Source organism: Penicillium waksmanii (assembly GCF_028829765.1).
Source record: "Penicillium waksmanii strain IBT 27052 chromosome Unknown utg000005l:1.0-5232799.0:1.0-5237142.0, whole genome shotgun sequence".
NCBI classification, from domain to species: Eukaryota; Fungi; Ascomycota; class Eurotiomycetes; order Eurotiales; family Aspergillaceae; genus Penicillium; species Penicillium waksmanii.
The window spans coordinates 1588621-1610992 of record NW_026643252.1 but is presented as its reverse complement, the minus strand read 5'-3'; the positions used below and the strand labels follow the sequence as shown (position 1 = coordinate 1610992).

General features: G+C 52.1%; 8 protein-coding genes across 8 annotated transcripts; 2 read left to right on the top strand and 6 right to left on the bottom strand.

Annotated features, from left to right (window-relative positions):
- Positions 1-224: 224 nt before the first annotated feature.
- On the top strand, positions 225-1246 carry dscB (the record flags this gene model as incomplete). The annotated part of the gene is made up of 2 exons (XM_057264737.1): positions 225-491; positions 578-1246. The coding sequence occupies 2 exons, from the start codon at positions 225-227 to the stop codon at positions 1244-1246; spliced, it is 936 nt and encodes a 311-aa protein (XP_057122457.1).
- Positions 1247-1573: 327 nt separating this feature from the next.
- N7481_005517 (putative PHD finger domain protein (Ing1)) lies at positions 1574-3579 on the bottom strand (the record flags this gene model as incomplete). Its single annotated transcript, XM_057264736.1, has 4 exons — positions 1574-1629; positions 1694-2400; positions 2465-3108; positions 3184-3579. 4 exons carry the CDS (start codon positions 3577-3579, stop codon positions 1574-1576), a joined length of 1803 nt encoding a protein of 600 aa, XP_057122456.1.
- A 1125-nt stretch (positions 3580-4704) lies between these two features.
- On the top strand, positions 4705-5247 carry N7481_005516 (uncharacterized protein; the record flags this gene model as incomplete). The annotated part of the gene is made up of 1 exon (XM_057264735.1): positions 4705-5247. One exon carries the CDS (start codon positions 4705-4707, stop codon positions 5245-5247), a length of 543 nt encoding a protein of 180 aa, XP_057122455.1.
- Positions 5248-5928: 681 nt separating this feature from the next.
- kgd1 (alpha-ketoglutarate dehydrogenase KGD1) lies at positions 5929-9257 on the bottom strand (the record flags this gene model as incomplete). The annotated part of the gene is made up of 3 exons (XM_057264734.1): positions 5929-6841; positions 6901-8939; positions 9060-9257. The coding sequence occupies 3 exons, from the start codon at positions 9255-9257 to the stop codon at positions 5929-5931; spliced, it is 3150 nt and encodes a 1049-aa protein (XP_057122454.1).
- A 924-nt stretch (positions 9258-10181) lies between these two features.
- Positions 10182-13326, bottom strand: N7481_005514 (uncharacterized protein; the record flags this gene model as incomplete). The annotated part of the gene is made up of 2 exons (XM_057264733.1): positions 10182-11926; positions 11967-13326. The coding sequence occupies 2 exons, from the start codon at positions 13324-13326 to the stop codon at positions 10182-10184; spliced, it is 3105 nt and encodes a 1034-aa protein (XP_057122453.1).
- A 680-nt stretch (positions 13327-14006) lies between these two features.
- N7481_005513 (uncharacterized protein) lies at positions 14007-16631 on the bottom strand (the record flags this gene model as incomplete). The annotated part of the gene is made up of 1 exon (XM_057264732.1): positions 14007-16631. One exon carries the CDS (start codon positions 16629-16631, stop codon positions 14007-14009), a length of 2625 nt encoding a protein of 874 aa, XP_057122452.1.
- Positions 16632-17553: 922 nt separating this feature from the next.
- On the bottom strand, positions 17554-19329 carry N7481_005512 (phosphoglycerate mutase-like protein; the record flags this gene model as incomplete). Its single annotated transcript, XM_057264731.1, has 6 exons — positions 17554-18338; positions 18404-18661; positions 18715-18748; positions 18797-18925; positions 18985-19033; positions 19085-19329. 6 exons carry the CDS (start codon positions 19327-19329, stop codon positions 17554-17556), a joined length of 1500 nt encoding a protein of 499 aa, XP_057122451.1.
- Positions 19330-19754: 425 nt separating this feature from the next.
- Positions 19755-21838, bottom strand: N7481_005511 (sphingomyelin phosphodiesterase; the record flags this gene model as incomplete). The annotated part of the gene is made up of 4 exons (XM_057264730.1): positions 19755-21156; positions 21207-21484; positions 21535-21621; positions 21695-21838. 4 exons carry the CDS (start codon positions 21836-21838, stop codon positions 19755-19757), a joined length of 1911 nt encoding a protein of 636 aa, XP_057122450.1.
- Between the last annotated feature and the right edge of the window lie 534 nt (positions 21839-22372).

Sequence of the window (22372 nt, the reverse complement as noted above, 5' to 3'; positions counted from 1 at the left end):
AGGTGTTAGTAGTAGATCGACTCGGCATGCCGAGGTACCCCAGACTTCCCGAGCTGCCAAGCTGGCCTCCCAACTTCCGCCCTCCATCCACTAGCACCCGTTGAACCCCAACTACACCCCCCGGCAACATCACCCTGCACGGATTACAATCGCCCCGTATGATCCATCCACCCTTGACTAGAAAATAAGACCCAATTCCTTGGCCACAGACTTGACCGTTCAAGATGCTTACGTCCGGCCTCACCAACACCCCGCTCACGAAATCCCTCCTCATCTACATCATCGCATCCTCAATCGCACTCTCAATCCTCGACATCAAGCATCTCGGCTCAATTTATGTCTCACCACACCTCTGGCCATATGCTCAATTTTGGCGCACTCTCATCTGGCAAGCCGCCGGCTTTGCCAACTCCACCGAAGCGCTCTTCGCCGCCATGTTGGTGTATCACCTTCGAGTCGTTGAGCGGGCATGGGGAAAGCGAAAGATGGCCGTAAGTCAACTTCTGCTCTTCTATTCTCTACAAGAAATAGAAAGGTGGCTACCAACCCATCAGCACGATACTAACTATTCCTACAGACCTTCCTCCTCACAACCCTTCCTTTTACCACCATCCTGCCACCCCTCCTCCTCGCCATCCTCGTCCGGCCACTCTCCCTAAACAACCTTAACTACCTCCCCTCCGGCCCAACGGCAATGATCTTTGCCCTGCTTGCCCAATACCACGCCACAATCCCACACACTTTCCGCTACCGCATCGGCACAACATCTTCCTCCAACACAGCAACCACAAGCACGACTTACAACAATACCCACAACAATACCGACAATAGAACTCCAACCCCCAAACCACCCCCACCAAGTCTAACTCTCCTTCTCTCCGACAAATCAACAACCTACCTAATCGCTGCCCAACTCGCCCTCTCCCAATTCCCCGCCTCGCTCCTCCCGGCTCTAACAGGATGGATCGTTGGCACAGCCTGGCGCGCCGAACTCCTTCCAGGCCTCTCGCCCACAAGCAACGGTTTCCGGGTCCCGGCGTGGCTGGTAGGTGAGCGTGAGCGAAGGGATGGAGGTGCTGCGAGTGCGGCGGCTGAAGGGGAGAGGGAGCGGTTTGAGGATATGAGGCGAAGGCTTGAAGGTGAAGCGGAAGCTTCTGGGTTGGAGGGGGCTGCGCCGGGACAGAGGCGGAGAAATGGGGGTAATGAGGGTGGTGGACTTGCGGAGAGATTGAGGGGTGCTTGGTGAAGTGCATCATGTATTCTTGTCTTTGGTTTATTTCCAGCTTATCATTTTGGAATGGAACCCATACTGGCGTTTGTATGCCAGGTGAATGAACTACTGACCGGTCTACTTGTAGCTAGCAGAGTACCACTAGTTGAGTGCCACACCGTGACGATATCCATGTTTACTAGTATACATCCAAGGAACTTCAGCCTTATAGATGTCAATGTCTACATAGGGTACCTGTAGGTACTACACTAGTAGTATGCGATGAAAGAAAAACACCGATAACAGTGGGTATGATTGTGCCAACTTGAACGCTAGTCTATGTTATCCTGAACCAATTTTACCTCATCGCCCACGCGTCGACCGCATGCCGGTCTTACATTCGTCACAATACCATTTTACTGCGTAGAGTTAGCATCATATCCAGCACCCACTTAGTATAAGCATTTATGGGATTGATCTTACCATTCTTGCCAGGCGGTTTTGTCATTCCGACACAAGACAGATGGAACCATTCGCGAGGACAAGCGTCGTTATCGCAAGCCACCATCTCGCCAAAGCTGATTTCATTACAGTAGCAGTATCGAGGCTCGCCCTCTTCGTCTTCGTCATCACCCTCATGAAGAGATTCCTCGTCGGAGGGAATAATAGGTGCAGGGGCTGGAGCCGTTTTCTTAGGATTTCGCTTCGGCGCTGGGTCTGTATTTCGTGTAGGTCGTGAACGGGATTGAGTAATTTCTGCAAACGCGGAAACGGGCGTGGTTGTCTTCGAGTTTCGTCCTTTGGCAAGCTCGGCCTCGGCTGATTCGGCTTTTCTTCCGTCTCCCTCATCGCGTCGGACTCCCGCAGTGGCTGTTCGTACGCCTGCCTCGCCATTGTAATCCCGGTTTCCATCTCCATTCGCGACTTCGTTTTTGACGGAAGACGTGTCGCGGGGCGTAGACTTGGCATCGGATGGCTTTGAAGCATTCCCTTGAGCAAGGCGGTTGGAAGTCGAGGACGGCGGTCGTTGGCGGGCATTGCTTGTTTGACCAGCATTCTGCTGAGCTCGTGACGACTGTGGCCGGGCTGTGCTGGGGCCTGGGCTTGCAGCTCCGCGTGGGGCATTGAATGTTCCGATAAGAGGTGAGGGGGCCAGGACGGGCGATCCAGCATTGGATGTGACATTCGGCCTGGGGAAGAAGAGACGCACAGTTAGCTCTATGTGTATTAGGGGTAACTTGGCCGGAAACATACTTCTTGCGCGCTGCCGCAGCATTGGAGTTTGGTGCACGAGATCGCTTTTTCTCCGTGCCATCCTTTGCGGACGCTCGCTGATTGCCTGGGCCGCTGGCGGAACGCTCCATTGGAGCGCCCATATCTATCGCCGTAGGCCGTTCTACCTTCCGCCGCTTAGGTGCCTGATCTGCAGGCGCATTATCTGCACGAGACTTTCCGGTATTTGTTTTGCGAGCAGCACCGCGGGGTTCCTCATAATCCGCGTCAACGTGGTTGCGACGTCTCCGCGCTTGGACAGCTTCGCGCCGAGCTTCACTACGGCTAGCAGCTTCGGCTTCGTGAATCGCGTAGGCAATGTCTTGTCGCTGGGATACTGCTTCCCGGCGGGGTCGTTCATTGGTGGCTGCTTTCGCAGTACTCTTGTTGGAGTATGCCCAGTGTGACAAGCTGCCAAGACGAGCCTCCTCGCTGATTTCCCCCGCGATGTACGGGAACACTGTATCCAACCGAATGATCTGGCGATCCAACTCTTCGTTCGCATTGGAAATCACATGGTTTTTTTCATCAGCTGTCATCATGAGATCGGAGAGACTCTGTCGTACGCGATCAAAGAGAAGTCGACGGCTTTGGCTGTCGGGTGTCTCGGGAGGCTGAGCAACGTCCTGAGGAGAGCAAGTCTATTAGTATGAGTCCTTCCCTCTTAAAAGTCTTTGGAGGGCACATTCGGATCGGCTTACTTTTGGCATGAAATCCTCACGAACGACACCCCCAACAATGGGCGTTGGGATTGGAGGGTGAGGGACGGGCTGTGATTCTGAGGAGTACTTTAGCAATTGCAGCAAGTTCTCCTCGAGCGCCCACGCCTTGGCGTCAACTTCCTTCAACAAGGAATTGTGTCGGCGAAACTCGCGAGGGAGCGCGGTGATTGCATCAGTGAAGTGGGTGAGGGCAGGATAGAAGCCATGAGGAATGGGGGCCGTCGCAGGACCCTCAGCATTTGAGGGTCTACCAAGGCCAAAAGAGGACCGTCCGGTGGTCTTGGAGGTCCGCGATGGATTTGTCCGTGTTTGGCGAGAGGATTGTCGGACGGCCGGGCCCTGAGGATTCATGGTTGTCGAGGAGATGGCAGACATGGTGAAGGGTAAGGTCAGGCCGGAAGTTGCAGCGCTAGAAAAGCTTGCGAGGCGGGCCTGGCCTGTTGAAAAGTGCACGGGAGGGGTATGAGATAGCAATGGTGGTATTTGAAAAGGAATACAGGCAAGCCTTGGACAAATTCCGGAAAAACAGCTGTAAGATGGCGAAGGAGGAGCAGTGGGAGTTTGCGTGCGGAGAAGAGCGCTGGGAATCAGGTGAGTTTCGGCCTGAACTGCCAGGCACAAATAAATTAGTCAGCAATCTACAATGATGTCATCCGACAGCATTCAGGTACATCCAGTGTATACTCCAGTGTATACTATAGACTACAGCTATATGTACAGAACTATATACTGTATCCTATACTTTTTAAAATGCACCCTGGCTTTGTCCCAGTCTCTAGGAGATACCATTAATTCGTATCTTCGGTATGGCCTGTAAAGAAATTTGAACTGTTGTTTATCAATATGAAAGCATGGATCATGCTGGCTTCAAGTTAATTTGGCACCGCAACCCCAAACGTCTACTTACTATTTCCTGTCCACCTGGTCAGGTACAGTGGAAACATTCCATCCGAGCCATATATCGATCGACCCTGGACCCAACTGACATAGAAGAGAGAACGCCATCTTTTCTTTTGCTGCCTCCCATACTAAGAGAACCCAAATTTAAAAGGGCTAACTATACCAGTACTACAAGTGGTATTGTCTTATTAAAACAATTGTGTGAGAGCAAAGAGAAAGTCCTTTCTTGCGGACTTCCCTAACCCACACTGCTTTCGTCTTCGTCTGCTTTCATGTTGCCTCTCGCTCTCGGTCTCCGGTTCTTCGCTCTTCCCTCCTCCCATCTATTTCCATTGCCTCTTCTTTTATCCTCTCGTCCTCGGCTTCATCATCCTCATCCCCATCCTCCTTGTCGTCGCTATCATATTTTTCAAGTCCGTTCTGTTGCATCAGTCGCTTTCACCCCGGGGCTGGTCTCAGCGCTCTGCTCCTCACAGCCCTGCGCACCACCATCTTGCGTGTCAGTTTCAACTCTCATCTTTCCTTCAAGCCTTTTCCCGCACAAGAACAGCTAACATGAAAACTCCAGCTAGCCCACCTAGTCTTCCGAGAATCCTGACCATGCAACACAAACGGCAAATCATGGTGGCCCTCTTCGCTCGCGAGGGCCATTGCTTCTCCCAAGACCGAAAGAATAACCGCCAACTCGAACATAACGACTTCCTCTGGAGTATCATAATTCGTCCCAAGAGACCGCAGGGTCACGACAGCGACTGTTTCGACGTCCGACACACAAGCTCAGAGCCAGTCCGTCGCAACCAACCCAAGCCAAAAGGACATTGGCAGTTCCGAGCCATCACTCAATACGAGCCATCAAAGGACCGCCGCTTGCTGGGACAGTTGATGATCGGCAAGATGCCTCATGAAGTCAGTTACAATGAGATTATGGAGCTTCTTAAATCGATTGATCATCCGCGCAAGGACGCTGAACATCATGAGAATGGTATCAACTGGATCAGAACTGCTATTCGGCATCTCCAGATGACTGGAATTGGGGAGGAGTTTGATGTCGACGAGTTCTTGGATCACGCGCGTGATCGTGCTATGGTCGCGAGTCACGACGGTCGACCTTTTACTATCAACTACACCTCCCGACCCATGTAAGGCCTGGCGGGCAGGCAGGCTGGCAGGGCCGAGGGCGCTGTCATGCCTCATTGAAGCTCTAATAGTAGAGCTACCGGGCCGCGGTCTTCTTTTGTCTCAAGACAGATGGATTGATTTCGTTAAGCAATGACAATCTACTACAAATAAACGCCAATTGACTTTCTACAAAGCAACAAGCTACACTAAACTACTTTTCAATACGCAGCAAAATCCTCGCTAACATACCAGTTTTACCACGCACAAACGACTAATTAACAGTACATGTCGCCTGCCGTCCTACAAGATCAAAGATTACATTGACTCAAACTAAAGCCTTAAAGTGGACCAAAGGACGTTTGAGTACCGTGAAGCCTGTTAAGACCGATAAAACCCTGAATGCAACACTAAATGAGATTTGTATTTTACAAAGACATAGGTCTATGTATAGACAGGTCTGTCTATCAGCAGGCAAGCCAACGACAAATAACGGGTCGTATACACAATGAACGAGAACACGATACAACCCATGCAAATAATAGGAAAGGTGTTACAAATGAAACAAGATGGATCGGACGCTAGCTCCCACGCGACCCAATGAACATAGCATTAGGAAAGCAACCAAATCGAACATTCAAATGCCATGACTCCCACGAGATACCCGTTGTTAAGGGGTCAATTCGCCGGGGCGCACATGCAATGAATTTACTCGCCCTTGAGGCGCTCCTGGTGGACGGAGAAAGCGTCCTCCAGGAACTCCTGCTCCTCCTTCAAGTGGACGGCCTTGAGACCGGTGGCCACGGAGGCACTGGGGGCACGGCCGGCGTACAGGACGTGGCGGCGGTTGTGGTGCTCAGTCGAGTTCAGAAGGGTCTCGAGACGGGGCTGGGCGTAAGACCAGGCACCGGCGTTCAGAGGCTCCTCCTGGCACCAGACGATGTCCTTGGCGTTGGGGTAGCTGTCGAGGTTCTCCTTCAGCTGAGCCCAGGGGAAGGGGTGCAGCTGCTCAACACGGGTGATGGCAGTGTTGCGGATACCCTGGGCCTCACGGTGCTTGGTGAGAGCGGCGTAGACCTGACCAGAGCACAGGACGACACGCTCGATCTTCTCGGGAGCCTCAATAGAGGCACCGTGCTCGGGGTCGGGGATGATGCACTGGAAGTGGGAGTCGCCAGTCATGCTCTCCAGGTCAGAGCGAGCGATGGGGTGACGCAGCAGAGACTTGGAGAAGAAGATGATGAGGGGCTTGCGGAACTGGCGGTGGATCTGGCGACGGAGAACGTGGAACAGGTTGGAGGGCTCAGTCATGTAGACAATCTGCATGTTGCAGTCCTGGTGTTGGCGGTCCAGTCTGTCGGCAACGGGGTACTGGCGAGGCTCCTCGTTGCAAAGCTGCAACCAACGCTCCATACGACCGGAGGAGTGCTCGGGACCCTGGCCATCATAACCGTGGGGCAGGGAGACAACCAGACCGGAACGTTGCAGCCACTTGGATTCACCAGCGGCGATGAACTGATCAATGATACACTGAGCGTTGTTGGCGAAGTCACCGAACTGGGCCTCCCACATGACAAGGGCCTCGGGGGAGGTCAGGGAGTAACCGTACTCGAAGCCAAGACTGTGGAAATAAATTAGCATTTTTATATCATTTAATTGACCAAGTTGTTTGGAACTTACGCGCCGAACTCGCTCAGAGAAGAGTTGGAGATGACGAAGCTGCCCTGCTTGTCGCTGATGTGCTGCAGAGGGGTGTAGGTGGTCTCGTTCTCCTGGTCGTGCACAACGGCGTGACGCTGGGAGAAGGTACCACGCTCGACATCCTGTCCGGAGATACGGACGTGGTAACCCTCATCGACGAGCGAACCGAAGGCAAGAGCCTCAGCAGTAGCCCAGTCAATGTTCTGGCCCTCCTCAACGGTCTTCTTGCGGTTGGTCAAGATACGCTTGAGGTTACGGTGGAGGGTGAAGCCATCGGGAGCGCCAGCGACCTTGCCGGCAATGTGCTTCAAGGAGCTTTCACTCACGGCAGTGGGCAGGTGAGGCAGAACCTCGGTGGCCAGCTCCTTGGGGGTCTTGAAGTTGTTCCAGGCCGAAGTCAGCCACTCCTTACCGGTGGGCTGGTAATCCTTGCTGCGGTCGAAGCTGTCACCCAGCATTCCCCAGACCCACTTCTTGTGCTCATCGATGTCCTCCTTTGTAAAGGTACCCTCGGCAATGAGCTTCTCGACGTACTTGTCGAGCTGCGCCTTCTGGGCAGCGATACGCTTGTACATCAAAGGCTGGGTGAACGAGGGCTGATCAGTCTCGTTGTGACCCTGCTTACGGTAGCAGACCATATCGATGACGACGTCGGTCTTGAACTCAGCACGCCAGTCAGCGGCAACCTGGCAGACGTAGTTGACAGCCTCAACATCGTCGGCGTTCACGTGGAAGACGGGAGCATCAATGGACTTGGCAATGTCCGAGCAGTAGGGAGTGGAACGGGAGAAACGGGGGTCGGTGGTGAAACCAATCTGGTTGTTGACAACGATGTGGATGGTACCGCCGGTGGAGTAAGCGGGCAGAGAGTGGAAGCCCATGGTCTCGTAGACAACACCCTGACCGGCGAAAGCAGCATCACCGTGAAGCAAAACACTCATGGCAGAGTCGTAGTTGGTCTCATCCTTGTTGTAGTGCTGGATAGCACGGGTCTTACCCAGGACGACGGGGTCCTCGGCCTCCAAGTGAGAGGGGTTGGCGACCAGAGACAGCTGGACACGCTTGCCAGAGGGAGTAGGGCGCTCGAAGTTCATACCAAGATGGTACTTGACATCACCGGAGCCCTCCTCGGACGGCTCAGTGGAGCCGGCGAACTCGCTGAAGATGGACTCGTTGGGCTTGCGAACGACGTTGGACAGGATGTTGAGACGACCACGGTGAGGCATACCAATAACAATGTCCTTGACGCCGTAGTCGACGCTGCGGTCAATGAGCGCCTTCATACCGGGCACAAGAGTCTCGCAACCTTCAAGACCGAAACGCTTGTCGTTGGGGAACTTGGTGGCCAGGAAGGACTCGAAGCTAGAACTCCAGATGAGACGGTCAAGGATGCGGCGCTTATCGTCGACAGAGTACTTGAAGGGCGCGGGGATCTCGAAGCGGTCGCGAATCCAGTCGCAAGGCTTACGGTCGGGGATGTGGATGTACTCGACGCCGTAGGAACCACAGTAGATCTTCTCGCAGGCAGCAATGATCTCGCGCAGGGTCATCTTCTTGCGCTCCTCAGTGAGGAAACGAGGCAAGATACCGGGTCCGAGAGCGAACTCTTGGTCCAGATCGCGCTCGGTGAAGCCGTAGTGGTCAAGCTCAAGCTCCTTGGGCTTGCTGTAGCCGAAGGCCTCGGCCTCGCCACGAATACCAAGAGGATCAATCTTGGCCTTGTGGTGACCGCGTGCCTGGTAGGCACGGCACAGCAGCTGAACCTTCAAGTGATTTGTCACATCAGCTCCAGCGGCCATACCGGCACCGGGCATATCTTGGGGAACACCACCAGTGGGTGTAGGGACGAGGGTCGGGGGAGGAGTGAAGGCCTGGGAGATGGGCATGTTGCCATCTTCCATGTTTTTGAAGTAGGTCTGCCAGGAGATGTGAACACTGGACGGATCCTGCTTCCACGCCAGATACATCTCATCAATGTAGTTGGCGGTGCTGCCAGAGAGGAAAGAATCGTTGGGATCCTATTTCGCAAAGTCGCACCATTACGTTAGTCAAGTGTCCGAGGGAGTTTATATGACGCTTTTCTCATCGCATGCTTTTATCAAGCTGGGAGCAACCAGGGGATTGATTGATTCACTTACCACTCCGACAGAGGAGGAGGCGTAGGGCCGCGCGCCATCGAAAGCGCGCTCGACGACGGCGAGAGGCCGGCGGGCAGTCAGGTTAAAACCAGAGCTCTTCGAGACATTGCGAGCGCTTGCCAGGAAGAAAGACCTCCGGGCAGTGGCGGAAGACACACCACGCATGTTGGTGGCCTTCAGGGCGGTGTTTCTGAACATTGCGGGATTTTTCCGTCAAGGACGTAGGAAGTATCGGATGGGAGAAAGAGAGAAAGAGATATGGGGGGAGGACACTGTGATTATCGTCTTAAAGCCGTAATGAGACCAAACTGAAGCAGTCTAGAACCAAACCTGGCAGAGATATACAGGTCAGCGTCAAGTTGCCAGATTGTTGTTCCTCCTGCCGAGAGTACCGAAACACGGAGGAAAGGAAGCTCAGGCAAAGGCAAAGGAGATGGAAGACGTACAGATCGAATAGCGCGAAAAGCAGGTGTCGACTAGTATTGCCGTAGCACCTGTATAAAAATGGAACTCATCAGAGAGCAGAAACACTGCTAACGACAAGGCAAACTGGAGATGGGAGTGGAGAGCAAGAGCAAGAGCAAGAGCAAGGAAAAGACGCTGGGCGCAAAGCAGAACCAGCCTGGCAACCGGGCCGGAGCGTGGCTGGTGCGCTGAGTCATCCCGAAGGATAGCCGACGTAGTACAGTACGAGTACTACTCCGTACATAGTACCACTACTACTCCGTAATACTAGTAATATTCCCCCGAATGAGCCACCACTCGCCACGGCCGGCTAAGCATTTCGGTGCTTCACGGGTGATTTCGGCCCAATCGGCCGGTTTTCAATTACGATGACGCTATAGTAACTATATACACAACCAGTCACAACCCACCACACTAAATGCCTCCAATACCTGTGTTCAATGGCTTTCGGGTCGATCAATAAAAAACAGATAATTTTGGGGTAATTGCCATCCAAATGCTCCAATTGCAAACGTGAGAAGAAAGAAAAGGGTTAAAACAATCGAACTCGAGACATGTCATTAAATCGTGAATGAATGACCAAATGAGCGCTTCCGTCCGTGAGCGCGATTCATGAGATGAAACCAATTATTATATCCAAGGCAAAAAAAGATGTTTTTACAAAAGATTGAGGCGTTGAGGTCCTTCGGTCGTCGGCAATTCACCATCGTCGTTCGCGCAACCTGGGCCGTCAGTTCCGCTTGACGGGAGATCGGCAGGATGCCCATGGTGACCCAGATGCGCGCCCTTGAGCGGTGAAGCTGTATAAGTATGACTCTCGTCAGGAGGATAATTATATGGTGAACTGATTCCGCCAATCCCTTCTTCGGCAATGGGTCGCGCATCAATCGGACTAGCTTCCGCGAAACTAGCACGGTTGGAGGAAGGTAAGGTATGTGGAGGCGGACTGCCGGCGCTGCTCCGCAGACTGCCATTGCTTCCGCCCCATGCCCCCCGACGCAGCTTCATCAGGGCACTCAATGTCATTTCATCATCCAGGTTACCCATATCGGCCAGCTGTGCTAATCCAGGGCTTGCCAGAGATGGGTTCGAGTGGGCTGCCCCGTGCGCTTTCAGCGATATCATCGAGTTGCGCGTGCTCCATTCACTTCGTTCCGTGATAGGAGTCAGACTGGGTTCTTGGAATTTGCCCCGGCTGCTGAAGCTGCGTGAGATGCCTTCAACTCCTCGCGGGCCGAAGTAGCCTCCATTTGTCAACTCGGAGGCGCCATGTGCTTGTGCGTAGAAGCCAAACTCCTGGCCGTAAAACCCTTCGTCGTCATTCTCGAGTGCCTCTGCATTGGCTGCCGCGACAATAGCATCGTCGTAGTAAGAGTCGTCGTCTTCGAAAGTCTGATCATCATAGGGATCGTCGTAAGCTGCCATGTCAACAACTTGGCTGTCATCCGATACCAGCCCTGGTTGTGATTCGCCTGTATGCGATGCCTGCGAGATACTTTCTTGTGCTTGAGAGCGCTCACTGGTACTGAACTTTCGTTCGAATTGGCTCTTTACGCTTGCTTTTGCTGCAAACGCCAGGGCATTATGCAAAAGATCCAGGTTCTGTTCCGTCAGAACTCCACCATGAGCCCGGGTAGGTCCCATGTTGGGTATCGGCTCGCCAAGTGGACCACGTTTAATTGAAGGCGCCCGATATTCACTTGCGACACTAGGCATGTGTTTAAGACCCTGGCTAGCCTGCTCCTCGAGTAGAATCTCCCTTTCTAGAACCTCGCCGCTGGGATCAGGTTTCTGCTGTGGAGGGGCGGCTGGGGGTGCAACTGATTTTCGTTCGTAGAGGTGGCTGGTCTCATCATCGAAGATAGACTCGTCGAATCCTCCATCTTGATCGTCACTATCCAGGTCTCCAAATTCACCATCGTCAAAGTACAATTCATCATCATCTTCGTCAATGATTTGATTGCTTTGATCTGGAGGACCCATACCAATACCCGACGACCGACGCAACTCAAGTGGCGGTGGAATGTCATCTTCTATCGGTTGCTCGATTTCATCCGAATCAGGCGATGGAGTCTTTTGGTCATCCGGCGGGATTGATGTAGGTGGTAGTCCAGGAGGCGCAGGAGTCATTGGGCTTGCAACCACGGGCGATAATCCTGGCGCAGTCCAAGACTTGATTTCGGCCATCGAGGGGGCAGAAAAGTAGTCTTCCTCAGCGTCTGCATTGACACCAGGAATTCTTTCTTCCAAGCCATCGATGTCGTCCATCATATCTTGATCGAAGTCCTCATCGAAATCATCAAAATACCCATCTTCCATTTTGCGCTCGGCCTCCTTCGCTTTATGTTTTTCTTCAAGGAGCTTTTCCTGAGTAGAAGACTCCACTCCCCCCCATGTCAAAGCTAAAGCGTGACGCATTGCTCTTTAGATGTTTGGGCAAACCGGCCGAAGAAGGCCGGGGTACGATCGGTATAATATCCTCATCCTGTTGTGGAGGTGGTGGGCTCGTCTTCGGCGGGGTTTCTGGGATATCGCCATATAGCTCTGCGAGGTGTTCTGCAGGCAGCTCAATCGGCGGAGAAACGCTTGGCTCAACGTTCTCAGGGCTTTGATCGGGTAACCGATAGGGCAAGTTTCTAGCAAACGGCGGCAAAGACTTCTCATTCCCGAGTTGAGTTTGATTCGTCAAAAGGCTTGACTGGAGATAGCCCTTGTTCTCGACCTGCAGCGCATTCTGGTCGTCCTCGAAGTGCTCCTTAAAAACCGGAGAGTGATCGCTATGCTTCCTCGTTTGATCACTGAGTCGACTCGCTGGGCTTTGAAGTGTGGGTTGCGATGGCGATGCATCCTGTGCGCTATAACTCGCCCCATCAGGCGGGCCACTCGGGGTGCCTGATACGTTTCGGCGAGGTCGTGGGGCTGAGAAGTCATGCACAATGCTTCCACGAATTCGAGGATCGTAGTCGTCCGGGATGGCAGGAACCAAGTTAGAAGACTTATGTTTCACCTCGTCTGTTCGATTGTTGCTCATTTGAGCGGATCGCCGGCGGGCAAGTAAAGACATCGGATTAAGAAGATGTAGCATCGCCTTGCCCGATTTGTGATGGGCATTATCCACATGAACATCACGCTCAGCTGTCCGACGAACCATTGCATTTTCCGATCTGATATCTCTCGGTGGCACAAATGATTTGTCTACCGGCAGGTCGTCGGGTGAAGGCATCATTCGGAAATGGTTCGTGCCCGGCCCCGCAGTTGGCGAACGTTTCTGAGTCTCACCGGTGGGTGTCTGCAAATTCCGTATACCTTTCCCACCGAAGGAAAGCCGGAAGGGCGAGGTTGGCTTGAAATTCGAATCAACGTCGCCCTCTGGCCGCTGCATCCCGCCTGACGGCTGTAAAGTGTTTTGTTGCGACGCCCACGCAGGCTCGGATTCGGGCTCAAGCACAGGACCATGTTCCCCTAGACTCGGGTGAGAGCTATCCTCTTCCTCCAGCAGCGGATGATGAACGGCAAGGCTAACGGAGGAAGACAACGGTGCGACAGAGGAGCTGAAGTTGAGTTTCGAGGCATCGCTCTCTAGTGGAGAGTCGGCCCAGGGCGGGGCATCATAGGATGACCGTTCATCGAAGGGTGTGGTGAAGATAGGAGTATCCGGGATCTGAGGGAGCTGAGGCGGGGTGCTGAGCGGGCTGTCTATGGGACCTTTGAGACCTGGAGACGACGCGGGCGACGATACGGGCGGCGCGGTGGAGCGGCGATGGTCTCGACGCCAGTATGAGAAGACGGTGGACGGGGGCATTGTAGCCGGTGATCGGACCCGTACGGCACCAGTGGATAGCGTATTTGCTGTTCAAGGAATATGCGACTCCATTGCTCTCTGGTATTCGCCTGTGGAGGCCACAGATTAGAGGTTGAAAGGAGGCGGGCCATCCAGTCTCACATACCAGACACCAGTGGGGCATGCAGCAGCCACTGGGCGTTGCGCTACCTAAAAGAGCCGCCTGCGGTGAGATGGGAAAGTGGCGAGTGAAACAAATATGATATGCAAATAAGTTGATGATCTAAAGCTTGAAAGCAAACAAGCAAACAAGAGAGAGATTCAAGTTCAACTTGAAGTTGTCCCATCCGTCAACAGCGGAAAAACAATCGGCCCCGCGGTCCACGAACCTTTGGAAGACGTAATCGGGCTGAAGCTCAACCACGGGACGGTTACGGGTTACACTTGGTTCAGGTGCCTGGACCGATCTATACTTAGTACAGTAACAGTAGCTACATACGCAGCTACATACCAGCTTGGAAGTTGAGTCAGGAAGACGTGAATTCCTCTCCTCAGATCATACACAGGAAATAACTCGCACTATTTTACATGGATATCCTTCAACAGCAAAACAAAATAAGAAAGGACGCCCCAAAATGACAACGCTATAACAACCGACAAATAAAAAATCAAAGAATGAAAGTATTTCAGACAGAAGAAATTCAGCCGTAGCGGATGCTCTGCCTCCAGCGATCAATGACATCTTGCTGCGCAGTCTCAAGGGGCTGTCGCAAAGTTGGACCGCAGGTGCTGGGGTAGGCCATGTTGTTGTAGGAATAAGGGGACGGATAAGGCATCCCATACCCAGCAGATTGGCCCATGGGATACCCTGCCATTCCCTGGGGTGCCATATTCACTGGTAACGAATACATCGAGGAGCGATGTCCAAGCTGGGGCCTAACGCCCTGCTGTTGGGGAAAGACATCGTACGACGGCTGGTGCGCGACATATGCAGGACGAGATTGGGGGAGGGCAGCCATGCTTCGTCGCATTTGGAGATTTCTAGCATCCCCACCCCGTGTATTGTTTTCTCTTTGCAGACGAGCGCGTCTTTGCCCAAGAGTTTCTTCTTGCTCCAGTGCTGGCTCGCTAGGCTTCGGTTCCTCCTTAGGGGCGTTTCCAGCTCGGGTATCGAACTCGGCCATGAGGCCACTGGTGAACTCACTATCCTCGGGGTTCTGTCCCTTCAATCGTCGCAGCCGCTCAGCTAGGGTTTCGGCTTCGTTGCCACTCTCATCCTCGGGTTCGGACTTGGGCTTCTCCGACTTAACTTCCATCGTGGAGTAGACAGTAACGGGCCGTTTCTCTGGGGCTGGCTCTCCCCGAAGGCGAGCGCGGCGAGTACTCAGGGGTTCATTTTCTTCAATCTGATGTTTCGCCATCAGACCGACTGGTCGGTTCTCGTCGTCCACATTGATTTGATCTGGATACAGCATTGCCAAGGGAACATCGTCATCATCGGCATTGTAGTTAGGATCCCATGCCAGAGTAACCGGCCGCCTGCGTCTCTTCTCACTTTGCTTTTGGGCCATTTCATCCATCTCCAACAAAGTAGCACCCATACCTTGGGCTTGAGAAGCGGTAGGAACGGCTGTACGAGTCCGCTGTTTCAATTCTTGCTTCCGTAACTGTAATTCCGCGAGAAGAGTGTTTGGTGGCCCGACATAGTCATCTTCTTCGTCTTCCTCCTCGTCTTCGCCGCTTTCTGGAGAAGATGAGCCGCTCTCAGATTCGGACCCACTGCCAGACTGGCCATCATGCGATCTATGGTGGTCGTGGTCGTGGTCATGGTCACCAGGTTGTTGAAGTTCTCCAACTTCTGAGTGAGCCGAACCTTCCTTGCTCTCTTTGCTCTGCGGTTGACCCATCAGGTATTGAGAATTACGGTCTGGCTTTTGACCAGGAAGAATCTTTGTAAGGGTCTTGCGCTTTGCATTCCCATACACATGGGAGCCAACCTGACCAGCAAAAGGGTGGTCGGTGAAGGCCGAGACCGGTGCATATGTCGAAGCGTCGAGAATGCTATCGAGTGTCGCGACGGCAGAGTCCTGTTTAACCTCGATATCGAGAGGGGCACTTGGCGGGTCGAAAAAGATGCTTGCGCGGAGTTGTTGGGGAACAGTCGATTGACGTTTGTCCTTCTGGCCGTCTTTCGTCGTTGTTTGCTCTGCTAAGTTGTCTTCGGCGGCAATCGAATTCATAAGCTGGGTGCGACGCTTTTCACGGTCCGAGACGGGCTTGTGTGACAGCTTCGGTGGCAGATTTAATATGCGAGGGACAGGTGCTGGATAATAAACCATTTGTTCCCCCGACTGCGGAACCTTGTACGATTCCGGCTTGCTTGCAAGGGGAGGCTGGATCAGGGAGAAACGCCGTCCGCTTTCCGCGCGCTCCAAGGGGTTGAAGTGAACACCATCAAAGTCATTAAACAGCGTGCGGGCCTGGTGGAAGGTATCACCCGATGCGGCTGATGCTGGCCGCTCAACATCCTCCGTGGCATCATGGCCACCGCCATCATGATTGTGTTGAACTTCACTTGTTTGGCTATAGATCTGGGGTTGTGGGGCGGATAGGATCGGCAACGGCGTAGGGAAATGGTCGGCATCGCGCCCGTTCTCGTCATGATCGGGTTCTGTGACCTGAGCCAGTCGCGAGGCGCCGGATACGGAGCGCTGGCGTGTGGAAAAGGTCGATCCATGAGCGGAGGCCACAGTCACCGGGGAGAATGCACCATTCCGCATAATGATTGAGTTTGAGGCGGAGCTGCATGAACGCCTCTTCTGCTCCTGATCCATCTTGCGTATTTCACTGCCGATATCTGCAGAACTCGAGCTCAGGCGCTCTGCGGTCATTTCCAATCGCTCTACATTGCCTACATAGGCACCTTGGAGCGATTGAAGGTCTGGGATCGGATGGCTGAGAGGGAGAGGAATGTCGCTGGAGGCGCTGTGCAAGGGGGGATCGGGGGAGGAATGTCGCGCGACAGCTGTATTGAGCGGAGGGATAGCGCGGGAGCTGCTGGATCGCTGATCGTGGGAAGGATCGGCATCGTAGTCATCATCTTCGACTACATCGTAGCTAGTTGAGGTCATCGAGCGGATCATCGAGGCAAGATCTAAGCCAGCCTTGTCGGACGTTTTGGCGGACTCCAGATGGCTTCCACCATCGAGGTGATCGGCATCGCGTAGTTGTTGGAAAGGTCCATGTGAGGGCGACGGGCTGCGCGACAGGTCGGAGCCGGAGTGAGAAGCGACCTCGTCAACTTGGGCGACGGCGTTGTAGGCCATGGTCTCAGAGTAGGTCATGCGACCGTGTAGATTTAGGCGTGAAGGTGGAGGTGGAGGTGGAGGTGGAGGTGGAGGAGATGGTGAGGGAGTTCAACAGTTGGCCTCCAGACACACCCCGAGGGTGGAGGATGAATGGGCTCAAAGGCTGGGGCAGCAGAGGGGAGAGGAGAGATTAAGAGTACTACTCGTACCATCTGCTAAAGGGTCAAAGCCAGGGACGAAAATGAAAGTGAAAGTGAAGTGAAACCCAGGAACCCAAAGGACCACTCGTGTGTCACTCGAGGTTGTGATTTTTTATTTTTTTTTATTTTTTTTTTCGCCTCTGAGGTTGGAGCTAAATTTGGAAGTACGGAGTAATACAAGGCACAATGTCTCTTCCCCCTCTGCCCCATATATATGGGCCCCTTGGAATGCTTCACAAAACAGGGTATTGAGGCCAAGACAACCGCCCCGTGGGTGGGGGACCCCAAAAGGGACGAGCGCGCGGTCTGGCCCGTGGGGAGCTCCTCCGTGGTTCGGAAGTATACATACGAGTTCGTATATAGTGGCGTGGTTCGCATGATCGCTGCTACGATAGATGCAGCCAGGTGGAATTTCAGTTCAAAATTAGTCCTACACTAGTATCTGGCTGCAGTTGAAATTTTGCGATAATAATAAATATAAATATAAGTACACCTCAAGTTTTACATAGTAGTACTAACTACTACTAGTATCATTATCTCTCCAATCCCGGAAGGGATCGACTCGATCTACAACAAACTTCTTCACCCAATCCCCTTTAAAAAAAGTCAATCGGAACTTCGATTTTGGTTCACCATTCTCACTGAACAAAGAGCCTGACAACAAAGTAGGAAAAAGGAAATATAGTAGTAGTAGTAGCAGTAGTATAGTGGAAGTATAACAAAGATCTAAGGATGCTGAATCAAGGCTTGACAAAAGTCAAAAAGTCCAGCGACAGATCGGTAAAGAAGCTGGCGCCACCCACGGTCTCGGGGTGATTAGACCCGGTCACATTGCAGTACTCAATGAAACTGCCTGCCTTCTGGCTCTTCTTCTTGAGAAGAGACACATACTTGGACAAGAGACAGCTCTTACCCGGCCCATCATGGCAGCTCGCAATAGGATAAACCGCATCATTGAACAGCACCCGAATATAAGGCTCAGTCGAAGAGCCGTGTTTATTTCCAGTGCTGCAATTCAATACCTCAAATGCGACAGTGCCGCGCATGGTAATCCAATGGGCAATATTATAAAGGTGATTCTTTGGAAGGCGCGTGGAAGAAAGGGGGGCTTCCTCGTCGAAAATCCCCATGGCTGCCGTCATCTCCGCAATTTGATTGTCGTTTAAAAACGCCATGATCAAATTGGGGACCGTAAATGGATTCCCGTCAGCATCGACGCCGGTCTGACTAGGTCCTTTGCTGAGCAGTTCCGTCAGACTCTCAAGGAACGGCAAGAAGAGCACCGGCGCAGGCCCATCTGCACCGGGGCCGACGCCATAATAGTAGCTCAAATCCTGGGAATACGCATAGTTGCGCAACTCATCCTCAGTGAACACCCCACACCAGGGACTGAGGTTGCCAGTGATCTGACTCTCGTACCCGCACAAGTAGGGGAAGAAGAGGATGTCAGTCTCATCAAAGGTGAGATTCCCTTTTACTAAAGAGTTGATACGTTTTAACGCTCTTGGGACCCATGTATCGTCGACTGTGAGCAGAGTTAGTGACATGGTCATCACAGATCACAAGGTCCGGGCTAGAATCCTCACGCACAGTCTGTCACATTGTTGCCTCCGCTGGAGGTAGACGCAAAGGTTGGACACGAGTCTGATGGCCCGAGCGAGTTACCAATGGCATTCACGGAGCCAGTTGAGTTGACGCTGATAACCGTTCCGTATGTATCGGCAAACTCATAGAGGTAACCATTGACGAAAGCACGAGCGGTTTGGACTACTCGGGACTCGTTGATGGGATTCTTGTATTGATTCGCCCAAACGTAAAACGGGCTACCATCCTCGTAAAAGTCGGGGTCTGCACAATAATTAGTAGACTTCGACAGATATTCATTGTAGTGAGAATCTTACACCGAGCTCGAAGCTGATAACCAAGATCACTAGCCTATAACTAATAAGCTTCGTTCTGCGTTGGAGGGCGCGGTCACCGTACCTCTTTCCATCCTGTCATAGACTCCTGGGCTATTTGAAGGGTTGGATTTGTCAACACCGGACTCCAATCCTCGATGAACGAAAGCGAGCCGCGAGCATTAAAACCCGTGCCATTGACGGCAATTTGAATCTTCATACCACGCCCTTGGGTAAGCCATTGTACAAATAAAATTTCTTGAAAAATCAAACCTTCTCTTGGAGTGCCACCCAGCTATTGTACGACCCTGTATCGGGGAATCTGAAGTAGAAATTTAGCCAATTATTTCAGGCTTCCCCTGTTATCGCTTACCTGCTCCCGTGTCTCACAACATAAGCAGCCTGTTGCACTGTGCACTTTTCAGGCGTCTCGTTGCTCACTCCATTGACATTCGGACCTGCAAAGTAAGGGCTATTTCCACCTGAATACTGAAGAGGACTCTGTGCTGTTTTGCTCGAGGGAAATAGAATATCATTGGCCGGGGCGAGCACTGCGGCGTTGCTCGTAGCTGTTAGCAGTAGTGAAGACACCGCAGCGGTTTTAAAGTAGTTTGCCATGGCCGTATTTATTCTCGAGAACGCATACTCCTGATTCTGGCGGCGAATTCATAACATTATATAGCTACCGAGGCCGGCGATGTTGCGGACCTGCGTTAGTTCGCCGGCTATTCCCTAGTAGCGCGAGGGAGGACTGATAGCCCCCGCGAGCCTATTACCGACGCACGTGCCGGAGTAATCACGCCGTGAGATTTAACCGAGATGAAACCGATAATTGAATTGCTTCCAATTTCATCTAGAAGTCCGATTTCTTGAATGGCTTTCTACTTTAAATAGGCTCCGCCTTCTCGGCTGCGACTAGAAACGTACCAAGCCCTAATGATTGCCTATCATTTATAGAACGTGCCCGGTGGGCTAATTAATACAAGTCTTATGTATGTAATTAGTCTATTTATGATGGAAGAATTGCATTTGTTGGTAATTATCTATGCAGCAATTGAGTTAAGCGAGCTATCCAAAAGGCCCTGCCCCAGCTTCCTCTTCTTCATGGATGACTTGAGCGCCGACACGCCTTTCTCAATGTCGGCAAAAATACCCGTCATGGTCGACTGGCCGCAGGCATGTTCTTGATGTTTGGCAGTATTGCCAATATCTCGCTTTTTGAAGTTGATACCAGGTGAAACAGTGACGCAATTGTATTGCGACTCGCCGGCCCTCAATTGGCAGATTTCCTCGGTTTTGCAGTCGCCCGAACATGACTCAACTTCCCACCCTCGAGTCTTGCGCGCAATGTAGTCCTGAAACACCGAATCCTCGTTTTCAAAGAGTGTAGTAACATTGTGCCAGAATGCAGGGGTGAGTTCTGCGGCATCGTCGGTCACGGCTGGCTCAAGAAGCGAGCCGTATGTTTCCTTTGCAGAGTAATATTTCTCCCAGACTGGATTCTTCTGGTACCCCGGATTTGACATATTTGTGATATAAACGGTGAAATCCAGCACGCCAAAGGTTACCGGGTCGACCGAATAAACGCGGAAGGTGGGATTGCCAGAAGTTGGGGTCAAGGCTGGGGCAATATAAGACATCATGTTTGCGGTTTCGGCCGATTTAGCGGTATAATTAGAGTAGGATAGCTCAAATTCATCCTTGTGGGTGTGGCCGTAAAAGGTCCCAGCAATAGTCGTGTCGTAACGCTGAATTATTTGGTTGAAGTAGTTCGATCCATCATGAAGGGTATCTCCAGAGCCCATCGGCATGTGTCCTAGAAGCCAAACTCGTTCACCAGCCACCTCCGCTGCACTAAGCTCCGTGACCAACCATCTCAATTGGCCATTGGGGTCCGTTTCCATGGTCTTTTCGTATAGCCAAAAGTTCTCTCTGTAATAAAAATTGGTGTTGAAGGAGATGATTCGTAGATTGCTACCAGGGTGTTTCACCGAATATGCACCATAGTTGTCTGCCGATGTCGCTGCCGTTAATCCAATCCACTTACTCCAGGCAGAGGAAATAGTATCGTAGACCCACTGGCTGGATAAAGTGGTATCAATAGCGGCAGTCGGGAAAGAGTTGACAGGCGCCGCGTCGTGGTTGCCAACAACACAGTACACCTTATTGAGATAGGATGGCATTCGTTTGTTGTAGGCATCGTTCAGGTCATTTGTCACTTCGGTTTCATTGACAAGCCAGACGGCACCTTCGACCACGTCACCGGTAAAAATGGTGAAGGATGCATCAGGAACGAATTGCTCAATGGCTTTGTACATGCTTTCCTCTAAGCTCAGGGGTGAATCGCAGTTTGAGTTTCCATATTCACCAGCAGGGTAGCTTGTATTTCCTGGGGCATCGGCATCGGTGTATGGCCGACAACAGATATTCTTTGTGCAATTATAGCTGGGATCATTAGCAAGAATCCTGAGAACCAGGAGTTCAGGGTGACATACTTTGCACCAACTTCATAAGAAAGATCGACATGGATGTCACTGATGTGAACGATTTGAAGAGGATTCTGACCGCTGGAAGATGGCCGAGACACATTGGATGGCTTAGCAGAAGGGAAGTCTACCGTATACTCGGTCACGTCTGGATAATCACAAAGACCAAAAACGGTCGAGCAGAAAAGAACTGCAGTTGTGGATGGGATGTCCATGTTGCGGAGATCGTGTGCCAAAATCGGCCCTTCAAGAGAGATCGCTCCCTCGCAGACATCCTTGTCCTCGACCTGAAACGCGATTAGATGTCGTTTTTAAACATAAAAAGAATTCAATTTACCCTAGCCAAGACACAAACATCGGTGATCACGTCCACAAATGCATCATTGCCCAGGTGGGCCAAACCCTGCAAGATACCAAGTAGAGCCTAGTATATTGCAGGTATGCGGTCAATGGATTGCACATTTAGGAGATTTTCTGACCCCTGACTTCTGACTTACCTCACAACTGCCGCAGGTCACTGCATTTTCGAAGTCGGAGATAATTTCTTTCGCAGTAGTCCTCTTGGCAACGTCGTCTCCCTCCGATAAGGCGAACGAGGCACCTAGCAGGCTTGCAGCTGTAATCCACTGACGAAGAAACATGTTCGATCCCAGTGCAGAATACCGAGAGCAGCAACTTTGAATTGTCCGACTTTTCAAGCTTTGAGCGACGACCTATTCAAAGTGTGCAATGTTGTACAGACCAACTTTTAAATCAACCCCACGACAGAATTCCACTGCCTTGCACTAACGCAAGTCCGATGAAATCGACTTCATCGCACGTTGGGCTCCTTTCAGTAGTGATTGACTACATACTGCTAAGCGAAGCGGAGTTTGTGCCACAAGTATCGCAAACCGTCAGTCTACCCACGCGAAGGGCGCTGATCGCTTGATGCCCATTGGTGCCTTCGGAGGTTCGCCATTAGGGGATAGTAATTACCAGCTTTCCATGTTTGAATGGTTTCTCCGAAAGTGCCGGTACACTATTAAGGCGCTAAAGGCAATCTATTCGCTGAAGAACACGCATCGGGCCCAACGGCTACGGGGAATTTACCCCTTTAAATGGCCCACCAATCCGTCTTATCTCCACTGGACACGGAATACTAGAACTGACAACGCCGATCATTATGGGCTTTA